General features: G+C 44.3%; 2 protein-coding genes across 12 annotated transcripts in view; one reads left to right on the top strand and one right to left on the bottom strand.

The window, feature by feature from the left end:
• MYO9B (myosin IXB) overlaps positions 1-4,818 on the bottom strand; it is a 42,924-nt gene extending 38,106 nt beyond the window's left edge. For all 10 annotated transcript variants that reach the window (XM_039700396.1, XM_039700399.1, XM_039700397.1 and 7 more), the window contains exon 1: positions 4,707-4,818. The gene's annotated coding sequence lies outside the window, so the exon portion shown is untranslated. The remainder of the gene's footprint in view (positions 1-4,706) is intronic.
• A 902-nt stretch (positions 4,819-5,720) lies between these two features.
• HAUS8 (HAUS augmin like complex subunit 8) lies at positions 5,721-13,240 on the top strand. Of its 2 annotated transcripts, none has more exons than XM_039700471.1 (10): positions 5,721-5,896; positions 6,015-6,118; positions 6,373-6,469; positions 7,285-7,398; positions 7,901-7,992; positions 8,596-8,667; positions 9,149-9,307; positions 10,494-10,635; positions 11,668-11,809; positions 12,557-13,240. In XM_039700471.1, the coding sequence occupies exons 1-10, from the start codon at positions 5,836-5,838 to the stop codon at positions 12,675-12,677; spliced, it is 1,104 nt and encodes a 367-aa protein (XP_039556405.1). In that variant the 5' UTR covers positions 5,721-5,835; the 3' UTR covers positions 12,678-13,240. The 2 variants fall into 2 exon arrangements, with proteins under 2 accessions (XP_039556405.1, XP_039556404.1); XM_039700470.1 differs by having other exon boundaries at positions 7,826-7,992.
• Positions 13,241-16,917: the final 3,677 nt, after the last annotated feature.

The raw sequence follows: 16,917 nt of genomic DNA, 5'->3' as shown, positions 1-16,917 counted from the left end.
CACAAGGTTAAACTGCAAAAACTTAACTGACACCAATGAGGCCTGGCTGCCAAAGCTCTTTTTAGAAAATCAGCCAGTCCCCAGTAACCAAGTTAATTATAAGAGTTAATTAGGTACCACCCTTTTGTTTATGTCAAGAGCAGTCTGAAGAGATGATTACAATGATTCCTTCTCAATTTATGATCTCCAATTATTTAGACAATTTTAAGCAATTGAAATATTTATTCAGTGTGATTTGGCTTGTCAAGGAAGCACAAGCCTGAATTCAGGTGCAGAGAACACTGGAAGTAAAAGGAGAAATACAAGAAAGAAAGTAATACTGAAACCATGCATGTCAGCAGGCAAACCCTGCAGCCCAACCACCACTGCTGGCTTCTGTCTGGAGGTGGAAATTCTGCAGCTACCTCAAGCTCTTTCAATACCTTTTCTTATAAGAAATCCCCTTTCAATATACGGAAGAGGAAAAAAATCAGTAAATCTACTTTTTGCTCAGAAAATTTTAGTAACAAAACAAAAAAAGTCCGATTCTAGATGGTAATTTTGGTGGTATTTTGTAAGGGTTTTCTAGACTCCATTAAGCCAATTAATTTTTTAATAGGCATTAAAGCCAACAGTGTCCACTTGGTAACGGAGTGGGACTCCAGCAGAGTTTGCCCCAGTCAGTGCAGGGTATCTCTTTAGTTTAAATAAGGCCATAATTTGAAGCTACATATTTAGTCAATGAATCATGGTGAAGCTAAAAAGGGAAAGCTAGCATTACAGCAAAATTGTTGAGGATGAACTGTATAATATCCCAGTTCATTGGATTTTCATGTGCATTTCCACTGCTGCATTCCTCAAAGGGAAAGATTCCAGCTTCTCCCACTGCCCACCAGGCACTTCTCAACACAAAAGTGGAAATGTACCACAGGTACTTGACCTCTGATATTCTTAAATGCCAGAACTGCCACTGACCATCCCCAAAAGAGACCAGTCTGTCTGGCTGAATTGAAAACATTTAGCAATTTCAAAAATATTCAGCTATTACCGACCTTGATTTCCAAAGCAAGGAATTTCCAGCAAATCAGCCTAGAGACACCCTAAAGTTTCCACAATTAACTGTGCAATTAACAGGTAAGGCAATTAACAGGTAATGTAAAGATCCTACCTCATGTCATAAGGACACGAGCTGTTAATTGAGCATAAATGATTATTTTTTTTTTCAGTATTCCAGGCATTTGTAGATTATCTGAAAATCATTTCAGGTTCTAGTCCCAATTCAATGTTTTCCTTGATTATAAAACATTCAGCTGGACTAAACAGCTTTAGATCCTTGCTTTCCTTCAACTAAAAGCTCTTGGATTTTCTGCTCCAAAAGGAGCAGTTCTGAATGGACCACACAAAAATTACAACACATTTGTTGCTACTCTTTGCAATCAACCCTGCAGGGAAGTTACTGCCCCAGAGTGCCTGGCAAAGGAGAAGCTGGGCTGCAATGTAGTGTAACACAGGAAAAAGTCACAGAAATCACTTTTGTTACAGGCAGTTCCTTCTTGGTTATAACACAGGAAAAAGTCACAGAAATCACTTTTGTTACAGGCAGTTCCTTCTCAGTTACCTGCTCCTGGGGCCCTGATCCCAATCCCCACCCTAAACCAGCCCTGATGCAGCCTCCACTTCCTTTGAATGACTCAAATGCACAATCTCACCTCAAAACACAGACATCTTATCAGGCTTTACAGTGATGTTAGATAATATCACCTTATAAAAGCGTGATGTCACAGAGTTACAGATGCACATGAGACCATGATTCAGAAAATGTGGCCCAGTTGAGGAATCAAGGCAAAGCAACTGAAAGGCTCAGAGATAAAGAATGCAAACCAAAAGAACTTTGGGGGCCATTCTACCACCTTTTGTGGTTTCCTTAATTTTTTCATTAACAGCACAGCTGTCAACAAAGGAAATAAAAGTTTCACTGCTCTAATGTTGCATTTACACTGATAAGAATTTTTTTGAAGAAACTTTAGGCTGAACTTCTGTGTGAACAGAATGTACACATGTCCAAAATAGCTTTAAAAACTCTTTTATTGTTTGGTATCAATGGTCTTTATAGAAAGGGCAGATTTTTCTGGAATCTGCATTGAGTTTCATTTGGTAATCAGAGACACACAACACAATAAAGCCTTGATAAAAGCAACTCCACAAGCCACGCTTAAGTCACTTGATACACCAAGAAAACACAATATTCTACAGACAAAACCTCTGAATTTTCATTTTGGGAAATAAAGACATTGCTATCCTTCCTATTAGAAAAATAAACCCTTATCAGCATCTCAGGCTTTGCTTCTCCTTGATATTAGCATAAACAGGCCTTGTTTCTTAGAAATGTGATAAACACCTTCAGCCTTCAAATTCCCAAAAAAACACAGAGCCAAAACATTTAGTTGAATCAGAGTTTTTTACTCTCTTCCTTGACTGTTGAAATAGCCAATACTGTTGCATTTTTTTAGAGATTCTTCCTTTTTAAAAGCCTAGGATATGCAAATCCTGCCCTTTGACCTCGTAGCTGAGGAAAGACCATATTCAGCCTCAGTGTGCATGTGAGTCAAACATGTTATTCATGCACAGGATTATTCAAGAGGTCTGATGTTTGAATCACTATGGGTCAGAAAACAGCCTGCACAGAGTATTCCTTTCTAGGTGAACCTCCTTTAAACCTTTCATCAGCCGCGTTTACCCCTCCTGAATTATTCAGTTCCTTGTGTGGTTTGGGTTCCAGAGAAAAGCCCAGACCTGGGAGTCCTCCCACTGGGAATGGACAGTTTGTGCAGGCAGCTGTCACTGCAGGAGCTGCAACATTCAACTTGTGAAAAAGCTTTTTGTTGAGACAAACGTTCAAGCACAGTAACAACAACAAAAAAAAAGCCCCAAACTGTACAGTTCTACAAAACACTTAGCATCACTGCAGTAACTCCCAAGTTTTTTATGTGAATAATTAAGGATTAAAGGTTGAGGAAGTGGCCTCAGATGCATCATCCTGAAAAGCACAATGTTATTGGACTTCAGATGTAGGGCAGGCAGAAAACCCCATAGCAGTGCAAAGACAAAAAAAACCCCAAAACCAAGATCAACCTTTTTCTAAAAAAAGCCACAATGAATCTTGGAGCTAATATGAATATGCATTAAATGCTCCCAAGCTGCTTTCCCTACATTACGTGGATTTGTTCCTGACAAGATCCTGAGTTAAAGACACCCAAGGCTCACTAAGACTTGCTGGGTGTGACACCAACATCCTGAACCGGAATGCAAGGTAACCCCACGCTGTTACTTTAGGGCAAGTTCTTCAGCCCTGGATTCCAGCTAACAGGCCTGAAATCAAAGAGCTCCTAATTACCCATGACAAACTTATTTGCAAACAGCTTGGCAGACGCACCGATACCGATCCACCTCTAGGAGCACCGTGGGAGGATGCTGATGACATCTTTGAAAGGCTAATTGCATCTGCCAGCAGCTTGAGATCATCTCCAGCCCTTTGCTCCACTGCCACCCTTTTCCAGAAGGTGAAATCAAAGAATGCTGAGCTCGTTTGCATCCAAAGTGCTTCTCGCTTTTCACAAACGCGAATTGCAAATAAAGCTGGGCAAGAATTTTGCCAAAATGCTTGCAGAGTAACAGAAAACAAAGCTAAAATGATACTGGGAATTCATCTTCCACCGGGATCACACATACCTGTATCAGACCGATGGCCACAATTGTCATGAGTCAGGATAGTAGACTGATACTTTTAGTCTAGAAACATGTAACAAAAGATGTTCCTAGCTTGCAAAAGTTTTACTTCCCAGAGATTGCAAAACTAAGCTTGCCAAAAACACAGAGAGCACTATCGACATGCACACAGCAAGAGGCAAGAGGATTCAATTGGGCAATGACGGTCATCACGATAAAGCACGATCTCGGCACAGCAGCAGCACCAGCTGTCAAGAGCTGCTCAAAAATAACACAAAGAAACCAAAGAACCCTGAGAGTCTTAACGAATTTTTTGAAAGATCGTGAGATATGCGTCTGAAAGATTACAGGCTGCTCATAGAGACATCACAGAACACTGAAAAATCACAAGCAGGGGACGGAAAAAAGCAGCAGCTGGAAGCATCAAGGGCAGGCTCTGCCCGAGAGCCGGGAGGCACAGCCGGAGGCAGACACTTCCCTTCCCCTGGGCACCGCCAGCTCCTCGGGCACGGCTGACACAAAATCACTCAGGGTCTGCCCGTGCCCGGCACGGCCCCGGAGCCCGGCACGGCCCCCGGAGCCCGGCACGGCCCCCGGAGCCCGGCACGGGCCCCGGAGCCCGGCACGGCCCCCGGAGCCCGGCACGGCCCCCGGAGCCCGGCACGGCCCCCGGAGCCCGGCACGGCCCCGGCCCCGAGCACACCCGAGCTCCTCACGGCGTCCCGGGGAACCGCTCCAGCCCCGAGCTCCTCAGGGCGGCTGCCCCAGCCTGGAGCAGACCCGCAGACAGCCCCTCCGAGCCGACCCTCCCACGCTGCCCCGAGGCACCGACCCTCACGGATCCCCTCAGAGCCGACCCCCGCACGCCCCCTCAGAGCTGCCCCGGCCGCCCACGGCGAGACCCGGTCGCTGCGAGGCACGGCCAGCACGGCGCTGGGCAGCCCTAGGGAAGGAGCGGGAGGCTTGCGGAGCACGGGGAATTGCAGCGCGGGGCCCGTTACCTGCGCCGGTGTCGAAGCGCGGCCGCCCGGCCCCGCCGCCGCCACAGGCCCCGCGCGCGCCACTTCCGGGTGGGGGGGGCCGGGGCGCGCCCATTCAGCGCCGCGCTCGCCGCGCGCATGCGCCGCCCCGCGGCAGGGCAGGGCAGGGCAGGGGGCGGCAGCGCGGCCTGAGGGGATCGGGAGGACCGGGGTTCGAGCCCCGAGCCCGCTTCGAGCCCCGCCGCGGCAGCCAGGTGCTGTCTGTCTGTCTGTCTGGGGCAGCAAGGCTTGATTCTTGTCAAAACCGAAGAACCCCGGAGTGCTGCTTGGCCGGGGGCGTCCCCACCCGCTGTTGCGGGGGTTGTGGGGTGGCTGACGCTCGGTGTGTCAGAGCAGTGGTTCACAGAATCACAGAATTGCTTGGGTGGGAAGGGACCTCCGGAGATCACACAGTCCTGTCTGAAGCAGATGAGAGAAGGAAACTCCACATCCTCCCTGGGCTGCTGTTCCAGTCCTTGGCCACCCTCAACCTAAAGAAATTCTTCCTCGTGTTGAGGAGCTTGTCTTGTGTTTTCGTTTGTGCCCATTACTCCTGTCACTGGGCACCACTGAGCAGTGGCACCATCCTCTGGACAGCCCTTGGAGCTATTTATGTATTTATATAGGATTGATGGGATCCTCTCTCAGCCCTCTCTTCTGTGGACTAACCAGGCCCGGCTTCCACAGTCTCTCCTCACCACAGAGATGCTCCAACTCATCATCATCTTTGTGGCCTCCACTGGATTCTCTCCAGTAGCCCCTTATCTTTGTTGTACCGAGGAGCTCAGAACAGACTTCACCAGACAAAGCTACCTCCCACCAAAGGCCTGAGGCAAGGAGCACTTTTAGGGCCAGCCGTGCTGCAGGAGTAGCCAGACCCTCCTTTATCTCTTTATTTAAACGCAGCGCAGCCCCTGGGGCCGAGCTCCCGGACCCGGGCTCGTTTCATCCCTCCCCGCCGCCAGGGGGCGCGCTGCCACGCCCCCTCACCGCTCCCGCCTCGGCGCGCGCATGCGCGGTGATTCAAACGCGATGGCGGCTGCGGCCGCTCTGGGCTGAGGGGGAGCGATCCCCGCCCGGCCCCTCGCCCGCCCGCCGCTGCCTCGGCACGATGTCCTCGGAAGGGAACGGCACGGCGGCGGCCGGACAAACGCCTACAGCTAAGCGGAAAGGTGGCGTGGGGTGAGGGCGGACCCGCGCTGGCCGAGGCGGGATCGGAGCCGAGGCGGGATCGGAGCCGAGGCGGGAAGCCCCGCCGTGGGCCCGGCTGAGCTCTCTGCTCTCTTTCAGGAGGAAGAATCGTGCAGTCTCGCTACCTGCAGTTCGGTAAGAAGCAGAGCCAGAAGGTGCCGACAGTGCCGAGCTCAGGCGTCTCTCAGCGGAAAGCAGTAAAGGTGTGAGGGGCGGCTTGGACGTGTGGCAGCGAGGGAAAAAAAAAAACAAAAAAAAACAACAAAACGGGGGGAAACTGCCTCTGCTGGGGTTATGAAGGGGTTGTGAGGTGCTGCTAGGTGGGAGCTTGGGACTGTACTCGGGTGACTTGTAAAGCAGCAAGGTGCCCTGGGATTTAGTTGTGTCTTGTCAGCATTTAAGTTGAAGGTTAGATTTTGCTGATTATGTTCTGTCTTAGCTGTTTCTTTATTTTCAGAATGCTTCGTCAAGTTCCTCGTCATCAAATAGTTCTGTGCCATCTTCTAGAATTAAAGCAAGATCATTTGTCTCTCAGAAACACGAAACTTCTGCTAGTAGGTTTTACTAGTATTTAAAAGTTATTCTTTTGTATTTCCAGCCTGTGAAACTCTTAACAACTCTAAGATATTGATGTTTTGTATTACTTGCATCACTGGCAGTTATTATTTGTATGCAAAGGAAATTTAGAAATTTGATGTGGGACTAAGACAAATCAGGTCCTGGAATGGAGTGATTGAAATTTGGTCTTTCCTGCCTTCTGCAAAAGGTTTTGAACAGTTCTTTTCCTATGCCCTCAACATCACTCTGTTTTTTTAATTTGATCTTTCTGTTAAACTAAATGTGAGTGACTGAACATCTGCAAAACTGTCCATTTTTATTTCTTTGGTTATTACCAATGGTTCCTGTCTGGTATTACTGATAATACTTGGTTGTCTCTACAGATATCCAGTTATTGAGGCAAATTATTCCCTTGTTTTCTGTGAATTGGGACCTCAAAGGCTCTCACTTCATGGGAACCTTAGAGAGTGAGCTTTAGCCGTACTAATTTTCCATTCTGACTGCAATTCTAGTTGGAAACTTTCTTTGGAGGTTCAAGAAAAATAAGTTTTTAAGGTTGTGTATTGGAAAACACTAGACATTGCTGGGAGGAGAGAGTGTTCCTGATGAGCTCAGGAGGGGCCTTGTCCAGGTGCAGTTCACAGTCACAAGCCCGAGGCCTAAGGGGCATTTCTCAGGTCAGAGTGGGGTGTGAGGGGAGGGATGGAACAGGTCAGCTTCCCTGGGCTCTACAGCCTGCAGTTGTGACCTTGTGCTGAGCCTCTGGTTCTAGTTCCAATTCTCCTAGTCTGATAACAGCTTCTTTCTGCAGGTGTGGACCTCAGCTCATTGAATCAGGCTGCTTTTGAGAAGGGTGACTTGCAGTCCACTTTATTAGATGAAGAGAAAATGAAGCTACCAGACCTTGATATTTCTGCTATTAAAGGTAAATTTCCATTCATATGCCATTTCTGGGTTTGTTTTGTTTTGTTTTTTTTTTATAATGTATGTGCTGAAATTTGGGGGTAAAAAATTGTTGTACTCTTGTATAGTCACAAAAGGATTTTAAGCAGAGGTACTAATACCTTTGGAGTTTAATTTAAACTCTTGATTTGTGGTGTCTTTTGGGTGCTCTGTTTTTATTTAAAGTCAAAAAGTAAAGAATAAAGTCAAAGATTAAATGATAAAGTACTCTTGAGTCTTTGTTCCTATAACAGGTGGGTGTCAGCCCTTCTGAAAAGTGGATCATGTTTGTTTGTCACTTAAGGCTAAATGATCCATGTCTGCTCCTGAGTGTATCAGAGCCAGAAACAGAGCACAGATCTTTTTTACTGGTGCACACAATAATTTTGAAATGATCTCTGCCTTTAAAGAACCTGGTGGTCTGTTGACCCACCCTATAGACCTCAACAGAAGAGCAGCACATGGACTTTGTTTCTGTGATACAGATAATAAAAGTGACTCCAAGAAGAGTTCTTATTCAGAATCTGCTTCAGAAGAAGATTCAGAGACACAGGAAATAAGTGAAGAGACTGATGAGGTGAGTCTCACTGCTTACATTGGTAAGGATATTTATTTTGAAATGAAGATTTTCTGTTTGTCTTTAATCTGAATTACAGCTGAGGTCCTGGGAAGATCTAAAGCCTCCTTGCAGAAGTCAGTGCTGGCAGTGTTTGGTGTGTTGATCAGATATCTGGACACTGACCAGGTGGCATAGAATCTGTTCCAATTATTGCATCTCCTCAGGTGGATTCCTCTTGTATTTCTGCCCATACTCTTTAATTATATCACATTATCTTTAAATATTTCCTGGCGTTTTTGTTCTGAGAACAAACACTGATTCAATCTAATATAAAGGGCCTTATTTGGAGATGTCATTCAGTGTAGCACTGGAACTTCAAATTCTCTAGCAGAATTATGAAAATCTGCTGAAAATATTATAAAACATGGTGGAACAAATATTTGTATTTAATTGACATGAGTGTTTAAAAAACAAACTTCTGTCATTGAGCTGCCTGTTGGTAGTGATGATTCCAGGCATGAATTGGACTATTGGTAATTAATTTGGTAATTAATTTGACCACTGAAAAACCAATTGTTTAAATACCAGACTTGATGCAGAATATTCTTTTCTTTTCTGAAGGAAAGTGATTCTTGTGATCTGATGGCAGAGCTGGAATCTGAGACACTACTTTTAACTTTCCTAAGAATAAAGGTGAGAGTTGGTCAAATATTTGGTGTTTCAGATAGAACTTGATATTGAGGAATTGTTTAATTTCTTAAATGCTTCCTGGCCTGTAAAAGTTGGATTTTTTGACTATATATGTATATATATAATTTGTAAAACCATGAGACTTGCTATGACAACTCTTAGCAGTGCCAGTTAACTAAGGTAGTGCTGGTTCTTAGCAATTAGGAGGATGCAGAAGTTTTGGGAAAACTGAGTCTGTGTGGAGTTGAAGGTTGTGGCAGTGACTTTGTTCCCTCAGTGCTCTGTGTATTTTCCTTTACAAAAAGAAGCAGAGGTGGGACAAGAGTCTTGAGAGGGTCTTTAACCCTGATTTTCTGTGTGGGGTCTCCTCTTCATGAATTGAAACTCTTTGGTCTGGTCTGAGGCTTGCATTTCTTTATTCGGAATATGTTAATTGCTCAGATGTGGCATTGCTTTAATTGTGAATGTTTTTGGGATGTAATAGACAGAAAAAAGGGTTGCCAAGATGGAGGAAAAAGCTGAAAAAAACTTGCTAAAGTTGTGTGAAGAGAAGCGGAGACAACAGGAGAAGCTCTGGCAGCTGAGACGTGAAATTCTGCTCGAGGAGAGAGAGCAGAAGCTCAATGAAACTTTAGACAAACAGGTAAGTTTTAATTAATGCTTCTCTGATAGGTACACTGTTGTGGTGGATGCTCCAAGTGTGGGGACACAAGGCTTGACTCCGTTTTTCTCAGAAGGCTGATGTATTATGTTATATATTAGATTAAAATACTACATGAAAACTATACTAAAAGAACAGAGAGAGCAGATGATCAGAAAGCTACAAAGAGCAAGAATAGAATAGAATGCATAACAAAATCCTGTGACTGCTCACAGCCTTGGCACAGATGGCTGTGATTGGTCCCAAATTGAAAACAATCAACATGGACCAATGGAAGGTGCACCTGCTGCATTCCACAGCAGCAGACAGTTATTGTTTACATTTCAGCTCCTCAGGATGGGAAAAATCCTAGCAGAGGATTTTTCATAAAATATCATGGCTACATTACACAAACTCATTTATGAAGTAGTCCTTTATCCAGGGGAGATTTCTTTGGTTCTGTGGCCTGCAGGGGTACAATTTTATACGTCTTAAAGGAAATAAATATCTTCTTCCTGTTGAGGTCTGCAGCACCTTTGTCACTGTTGAGTTCCCTGCTGGACAGGCAGGAAGGAGAAGCTGGAGCTCTTGGGCAAGGGCAGAGATGGCAGTGGCTGCCAGGGCAGGGTCTGGGTGATGCCCAGGAGGTGGAAGTACCCAAAACCACACAACACCCCACACTTAGGCAACTCCAGTTGTAGTCAGAGCTGAGATTCCCCCACTTAGAGAGAAGTGAACATCTTTATTTGCCTTGTTTGTATGTGTTAGCCACAAGTAGTTCTGGCCTAATTGTAAGAAGACAGGTTTCTAATGAATAATTAATGTTTGAATAATAAATTTCCATAACTGAATCTCTTTGCTTTTTAACAAATACACATTGCAAAAATTGAACAAGGCTTTTGGAGAACACACTTGTTAATTACAGTCCAAGGATCTGATATAAAACCCTTTGCTATGTTGCCAATATCTCTGAGCTACAGGGACAAGGGAGCTGATACTGAGGACAGAGAGGAAAATATAATCAGCAGTTTGATAGGATTATTGTACCACAGACTTCTTGACTTCCTCTGTCAATAAGCATTTCAGAATGGTATTTGGTTTCATCATAAAGTATTTTTTTGTATTGAGCCAGGTGTGTAATTACAGAGTTGTGCTTTTGGAGAGGTGTTGTTCAGTGTGTCTCTTTCAGATAGAAGTGCTGTCTCCCCTCGTTGCTGTCTGTGAACAGTTTAAAGAGCAGTACAAAAGCTTTGCAGCTTCCCTGGATGCTACGAGGCACGAATTGCCCATAAAGAGCATTCACATAGAAGGAGATAAGCAAACCTACCTTGGTATGAAAATTTGATTTATCGAATTTGCTTTCAGTTGTAGTGGGTTTGTGCTACAAAAGCTTCTCACGTTGTGACTGCTGCATCTGCCACTGGAGGATCTTTGTGTGCTCTGAGAGCCTGTGTGGCCACTGGGCTGCAGCAATAATCACATTTTGTGCTGTGTGTAATTCCTACCTCTGCTTAACCACTTCACTACACAGTTGTTTATCTTGCAGCAGAGAAGAAATTAACTTTTTAAGTTAGCTTAGTCTTCATATACACCTTCTTTAGCAGCTTTCTATGTATTTTAACTGTATTCATGACATTCCTCCCCCTTAGTTTTTCCTACTGCGTAAACAAGTTGTAAGAATGCTCTGATCTTTCTTGTTTCTCTGTTTGAGGGACAGAGTCACCTGGGCAGACTTGCTCATGTTTCTTGCAAAACTGGAGCTTAAATGTTATTGTGTGCTGTCTCGAATCAGAGAATACTTAATAAACCAGTACGTGCATTTTGTATTGAAGTCTGGACAAAAAGTTACATTTTTGAACTGCTGGTCTGCAAAAACCAAGATTCTTAAAAAGATTCTTAAATAATTTACAGTAATCTTGCACTTTAAAACAAATGCAAAATATTTATTGAAGAACTTAGAATTCTTGTGAGAAGATTAGAAGTAAATAGGTGAAATTTTTTTTTGTTGGTGAATGTTGAAGGAAATGGCTGAATAAATTTCATGGAAGCAACAGCAATACATTAAACTGGCCAGGGAAATTTGGGTGTCTAAAATTTGTTTTTTCTCATATATTTATCTTAAAAGTCTATGACATACTTTAAAAGAGAGCTTGATGAGCAATTTTAATAGGCTGTTGCTGGTGGTAGTCACAACAGTGGAAAATAATTTGGCTTTCAGTGTTTCATGCTGGTTTTGTGTGAGCTGAACAATATTTTTTCTGTAATCTAGTTCACCTGTCTCTGGGTTACTCCAGCTGGAAATATCTTGTATTAACTGGTGCCATTCTCATTTTTAATAATACCTTTAACTTCCCATCTTCCAGATGAACTGGGAAAGCAATTAATGATCACACAGGAGCTTCTGACAGAAGTTATGCCAAACCACTCAGAGGATAGTGCAAAAGCACTTGGTGCACTGAAGGAGATTCAAGAAGTGTCTCAGCAACTGAGTAAAGGGCTTCAAAGGTATCACAACAGTTGGGTGAAGAGACTTGTTGACTAAACATTTGGAGAGAAATCTATATCCCTTGCCAGAATATATCCAGAGCTCAGACTGGAGGAGGGTTATCTGGGGGTTTGGTAGCACTAAGTGTAATTCTCTTTGTAGCAGTCATCTGTATTTCTGTCCCTGCCCTGCCTGCAGTCACAGGGGGGTGTTTGGGGTTGGGTTGGTACTCCAGGTGAAGCACCTCAGTGTGCCATTCTCTGACACTTCAGCTGAGAATTTCACTGAGCAAGAACAGACTTGGCAAGTTTAGGTATGTAGGAGTGGAGAAACCCAGGAGACAGAAAAGTGAGCTGCAACTGTCTTAAATAACAACCCTGCAAGTGTGTCGTCCTTGAGAAGGCAGAACGAGCACAGAGAAGGGTTTTCTCCTCAACCATTGTGACAACAAATAAAAGCATCCCTAGGAGGATGAGGAAGAGATAAAGCATGACTAATGTCCTTCCCTTCCTTCATTGCCCCAGAAGAGATTGAAGTTAAAATCTTTGAAGATTAATAGGCCATTAAGCCACTCATCTCCTCCTCCTGCAAACTGCCCCATCTCTCCTCCTAGTTCTTGCTTTTGAGAAGAAAATTCACATTTTACATTTGTTTTCTTCTGGTGGGGCCATAGTAGGAGAAAAATGCAGATGTCCAGGCATGTAATCTTTGGGCTAAAGCAGAGTTACTGTCTTTCAGTGTCACTGATTTAGCTTCATGTGTTCTAGGAGCCTCACAGATGTGCAGAACCTGTCCTTTGAAGCCAGTAAAGAAGTTTCTCTGCATAACCAATATGTGTGTGAAGAGAAGCATGGAGTAGATGTTGTGAAACGCTGGTATTTCAACTAACTCTCTGTATTGTTTTACTACTGGGTAGGTACTAACTCAAAGCCAGCAGACTTCTTATCCTTTTACTTCTGATGTGGACATAGAGCTTGCCCAGTTTTTCAGTGAAGCCAGCAGCAGGGCTGCTCACTGATACAGGAATTGGAGAGTTGCTCTGCAGTCTGTCCCACAGGGAGACAGCGCCGCTCGCTTTTCATGGGGATTTCTGTGCCAGGTTTTCCATTCCTTTCTGCCCTGACAGTGCTGAAAGGTGAATGATAAAAAGTGCTATTCCTGGCAAATCTGACCTGTGTGGGAGTTACAGCTTGAGCATTGGTTGCTCACTGAACAACTTCTGCAGGAATTCTGATTTGTCCCATATTTCTGGATGTGCTGGGTGGGTATAAAGCACTTGCTTGGAAGGAGCCTGGTCACTTTAAACAAGTGAGAAGTTTTGGTAACTTCTCACTTCTTCTTCATTGCCTAATTGCCTTGTAAATAAATTATTGAATTTACAAATGATTTTGTATAAACCTGACTCCTCTTTAAGGATTTTGTTCTTAATAATAAAGTCTATTCTCCACTGCTCTGGCAGTAGCCTTCAAGTCTGAATATGTTCACTGACCTCCTACAGCAGCTTTTGTTTCCATCTGGCCTTCCTCAGGGCTCATACTGCACAGTCCAGTGATGCACTTGTACACACCAAGTGGGCCCAGTGCTCAGCCATGAGCACCCCAAGTGCTGAGGCCAAAGGATTTGGAATGGGGAAAGAAACCACAACCCTGATCACTGAGTGCATGTGCTAGGAACATCCAAGCCACAACTGGCATGTTTCTTCAACATCCTTTCATTTTCTCGACGTGGAATGCATTTTTCTCTGGAAGACATGCTGTAGCCTGTATTCTGTAACCTGTGGAACCTCATTCTATGATGGTTTTTCACATTTTTACCTTGAGCTGTGTCTGTAAGGCTTTTTAGCCTACTCCTAAGATACCTGGAGTATTATCCTTGCACTCCTTCAGGTGCTGTTCAGGCTTTCTTCCTGGCACTACTAAAGGTCTAACTAGATTCTTGTCTCCCTTTATTAAAACTCAGGAGTAAATTAAGTAACTGGATCTGTAGATGTACCACACCCATAAAACAAATTGTTCAGACCCTCCTTGCATACAGTCTCGGTGTCATTTTTTTAGCAGTAGCTTCTCTGTGAACCAGTGTTATTGCAGGATATCCATCTGTTATTTCTTTTTCCTCACGATCTGCACCTGGCAGTTCACCTGTGTGGCTGCAGTCCAGCACAGCAGCAGTGTGGGTGGGTGCATCAAGCTTGGGCAGGAGCAGGAGCTGCATCCATGAATTTGGCCACTGGATGGGGAACTTTGCCCAGCAAAGTCAGCTTGGCTGTAAATGTTTGGGCTGGTTAGTTCTGCTGGATGGAGATGTGGGTAGAAGGGCTCCAACATGATGAAACTGGTTTGGATTATTGCTGAGCTCTGTGTCCTCACACCTTTAACCTTTTTATGATCAGTGTGTCAGTTCTGAGACTGAAAGCTGGGAAGGGTCATCTTAAATATGGGAGAGGAGGGATGAAATTGAAATCAATATTGTAGTGCCTTGATTATAATGTCTCTGCACAGGCCCATCAGAATGTCTTTCCTAGGATTCCTTAATGGTGCACCTCACTGATGGTCTGAAAAAGTATTTTTCTTTTAAGAAATACCTTTAAATTAAACCCATCGTTTGCAGTCAAGCGACTTTCTGCCCTTGAGATACTGTTGGATGTGCATACCTACACCCAAGCGTTGCTTAAGCAACATCCAGCACCGCAGATTTTCCCTCTGCGAAGCAGTGGAATGTTGCTGGTTCTCCCCCGGGGAGGTGCTCGCTGTGAGCACAATTAAAGGCTGTAAATCTTGCGGGGGCAGCAGCTCAGCCCCGCTGCTGCAGGCGGCACTCGCTGCACTCCTCATCCTCCCACGGGGCAGAGGGGAGTCCTGGGGCTGGAGCCAAACTGCTGCTGCACAGCAATTCTGTGCCCGGGGATGTGCACTCATTGTTTCAGAAGAATCAGAGGCATGAATTTCAGCATTCTGGCCATTCTTTAAACTGAGCACTTGTGTAATTCTTTGTACAAATGGTACAACAAGTGTTAGCTAAAGCAGCTCGGCCTCTCCAGGAAAGGGTTTTAAACTAGTTTGAACTGAGACTTTTTCTTCTTGATTTTCACAACTGTTCTTTCTAATTGGCCGTTTTGGCTCTTTGCAGAAGTGTTTTAGGCTCCTCCACCTTGAAATATTGCAGAATATTCCACAGAATTGGCTGCTGTCATTTAGCACTGTACAAACAACAACAAAGAACTGCAGAATCACTGGAGCAGGAGCTAAACAGATGTGACACCACTTATTTAGTATTTTCCACTTATTTTCTGACAATGTCACATGCTCTAAATCGGTTGGAATCCTAAACAAATTAAGGGCTCTTTTTATTCAGGTTATGTGTCTTTTCCCCCTGTGGAATTAATAATGTTCTCCCTACTGTAACTTCTATCAATGTAGATTTAGTTTTGTTTTGTTTGAACTTGTGCAGTACTTATTACCTACTTATTCATCTTTTTAGGCCAGAAGTTCCTATTGACCAGTTGTTAACATTCCTGTGTGTTAAGGTGCTTTTTTGGGGGAAGGGTTTTTTTTTTTATTCCTCCAAAAACTGAAAGCATTTGTGAATTGAGCCAGGTGGGTGAGAGCCTGAGAGGAAGGGGCAGCCAAGAAATGGAAATATTTGTCCTTTGCAAAACTCTTAGTTGTTTAAGAAGAGATTGGCAAAGCTTTTAGGCTGAGTTTGCCCTGCCTGGGTGCTGTGGCCACATTCTCCTCAGTTGTTTAAGAAGAGATTGGCAAAGCTTTTAGGCTGAGTTTGCCCTGCAGCTTGGCCTGCCTGGGTGCTGTGGCCAAATTCTCCTCAGCGCCAGACCCTGACCACGAGCTCGGGAGGGCTGAGTCAAGGCATTTCTTGCTGTAATTCCTGTGCTCCCTGCAAGGGGGGCTCTGGGGTCAAGGTGAGGCAGGGTCCCTCCTGCCCGGGGTGCTCTGGGGTGGAGCTGCAGCTCTGGAAACCCCTGAGGTTCTTTGTCCCCTCCCCACACCCCAAATCCTCAACTCTTTGTTCACATGAGCTGCAAGCGGAGCTGAGCCTGTGCTCATCAACAGCAAAGCAGCTCATGACCCCAGCAGATGTTTTTGCATTTTAGGCTAATGAGAACTTATTGGATTACTGCAGTCTTCCCTGCCTCGGAGTAAATACCACTTTGTTGGAGATCCGGAAATTCATCCTGAATATGATAAACAAACTGCTGGCTGGGCTGGGATTGCCAGGACATGAAAAGAGTTCCAGAGCGGCAGAAGATCTAACAGCCCTGAAATGCACCACTGAGCCACACCAATTAAGAGCATTTCCAGTGATTATGTGAGCATTCCTGTTCAACTCACAGAAATTATTTTAGGTTGTTTCTTCCGCTGCATTTGTGTGTGGTCTGTACAGCAAGCATGAGGTTTGCAGAGTGGGCTCAAATGCCTCTGATCAGTTTATTTTTAAATATTTCTGTGAAAATGTATATGCAAAAACTGAGTTTCCTGCTAATTTAAGGTCTTAAATTTTCTGTGTTATGGTTGCCCCTTCAGATGTAACTAATTTTTTAATTTATATAGACAATGTATGTTTGGAGATGTCCTGTAGGATATAAAAACCTCATTCCTTTGTTTAATATCTCTTGCATATGGGAAGTGGCTCTACTGCTCAGACTACACACAAATTGTATTTCACCAGTCATGTAGGAGCTGAGAAGAGAATTGGGAAATTATTTCTGACTAAACATCTGAATGACAGCCCCTTCTGATAAGCACAGTGCTCTTCCTTCTAAATCATTCAAAATCCTCCACTTGAATGCTTTTCCTTAATTCAGTCACTTTGTCAGGAATTAAAATGTTATATTACTGTGAAAGATCAGACTCTCCTGCTCTATAGATGAATAATAACCATTTTGACAGAACTATTTACTAATTATGTTCTCAATATCATTATCCTGTTATATGCTACTTAGATTACAGTCTTAGTTGAAGAGTGCTCTTTAATTATCCTTTCCTTATAATTTTTTCTAGAGATGTTTGTATTCCTGGGGGCAGGATCAGTCTGGTTTCTGCCACTCTGTCTGGACTGATGTAGTCTCTGTAAAACCATTTTCCTCAGTGCTGGGAGGTGCAGGAGTGTGGCA

This window comes from Passer montanus, unplaced genomic scaffold (genome assembly GCF_014805655.1).
Source record: "Passer montanus isolate IOZ18808 unplaced genomic scaffold, ASM1480565v1 scaffold140, whole genome shotgun sequence".
Taxonomy (NCBI): domain Eukaryota; kingdom Metazoa; phylum Chordata; class Aves; order Passeriformes; family Passeridae; genus Passer; species Passer montanus.
The sequence above is the reverse complement of the archived record's forward strand: the minus strand, read 5'-3'. Positions and strand labels throughout refer to the sequence as shown.

Coding starts and splice junctions, on each gene's coding strand:
- HAUS8 (XM_039700470.1), top strand. CDS start 5,836: ATGTCCTCGGAAGGGAACGGCACGGCGGCGGCCGGACAAACGCCTACA. Junction 6,119..6,372: donor CTCAGCGGAAAGCAGTAAAG/GTGTGAGGGGCG, acceptor CTTTATTTTCAG/AATGCTTCGTCAAGTTCCTC. Junction 10,636..11,667: donor AGATAAGCAAACCTACCTTG/GTATGAAAATTT, acceptor CCCATCTTCCAG/ATGAACTGGGAAAGCAATTA.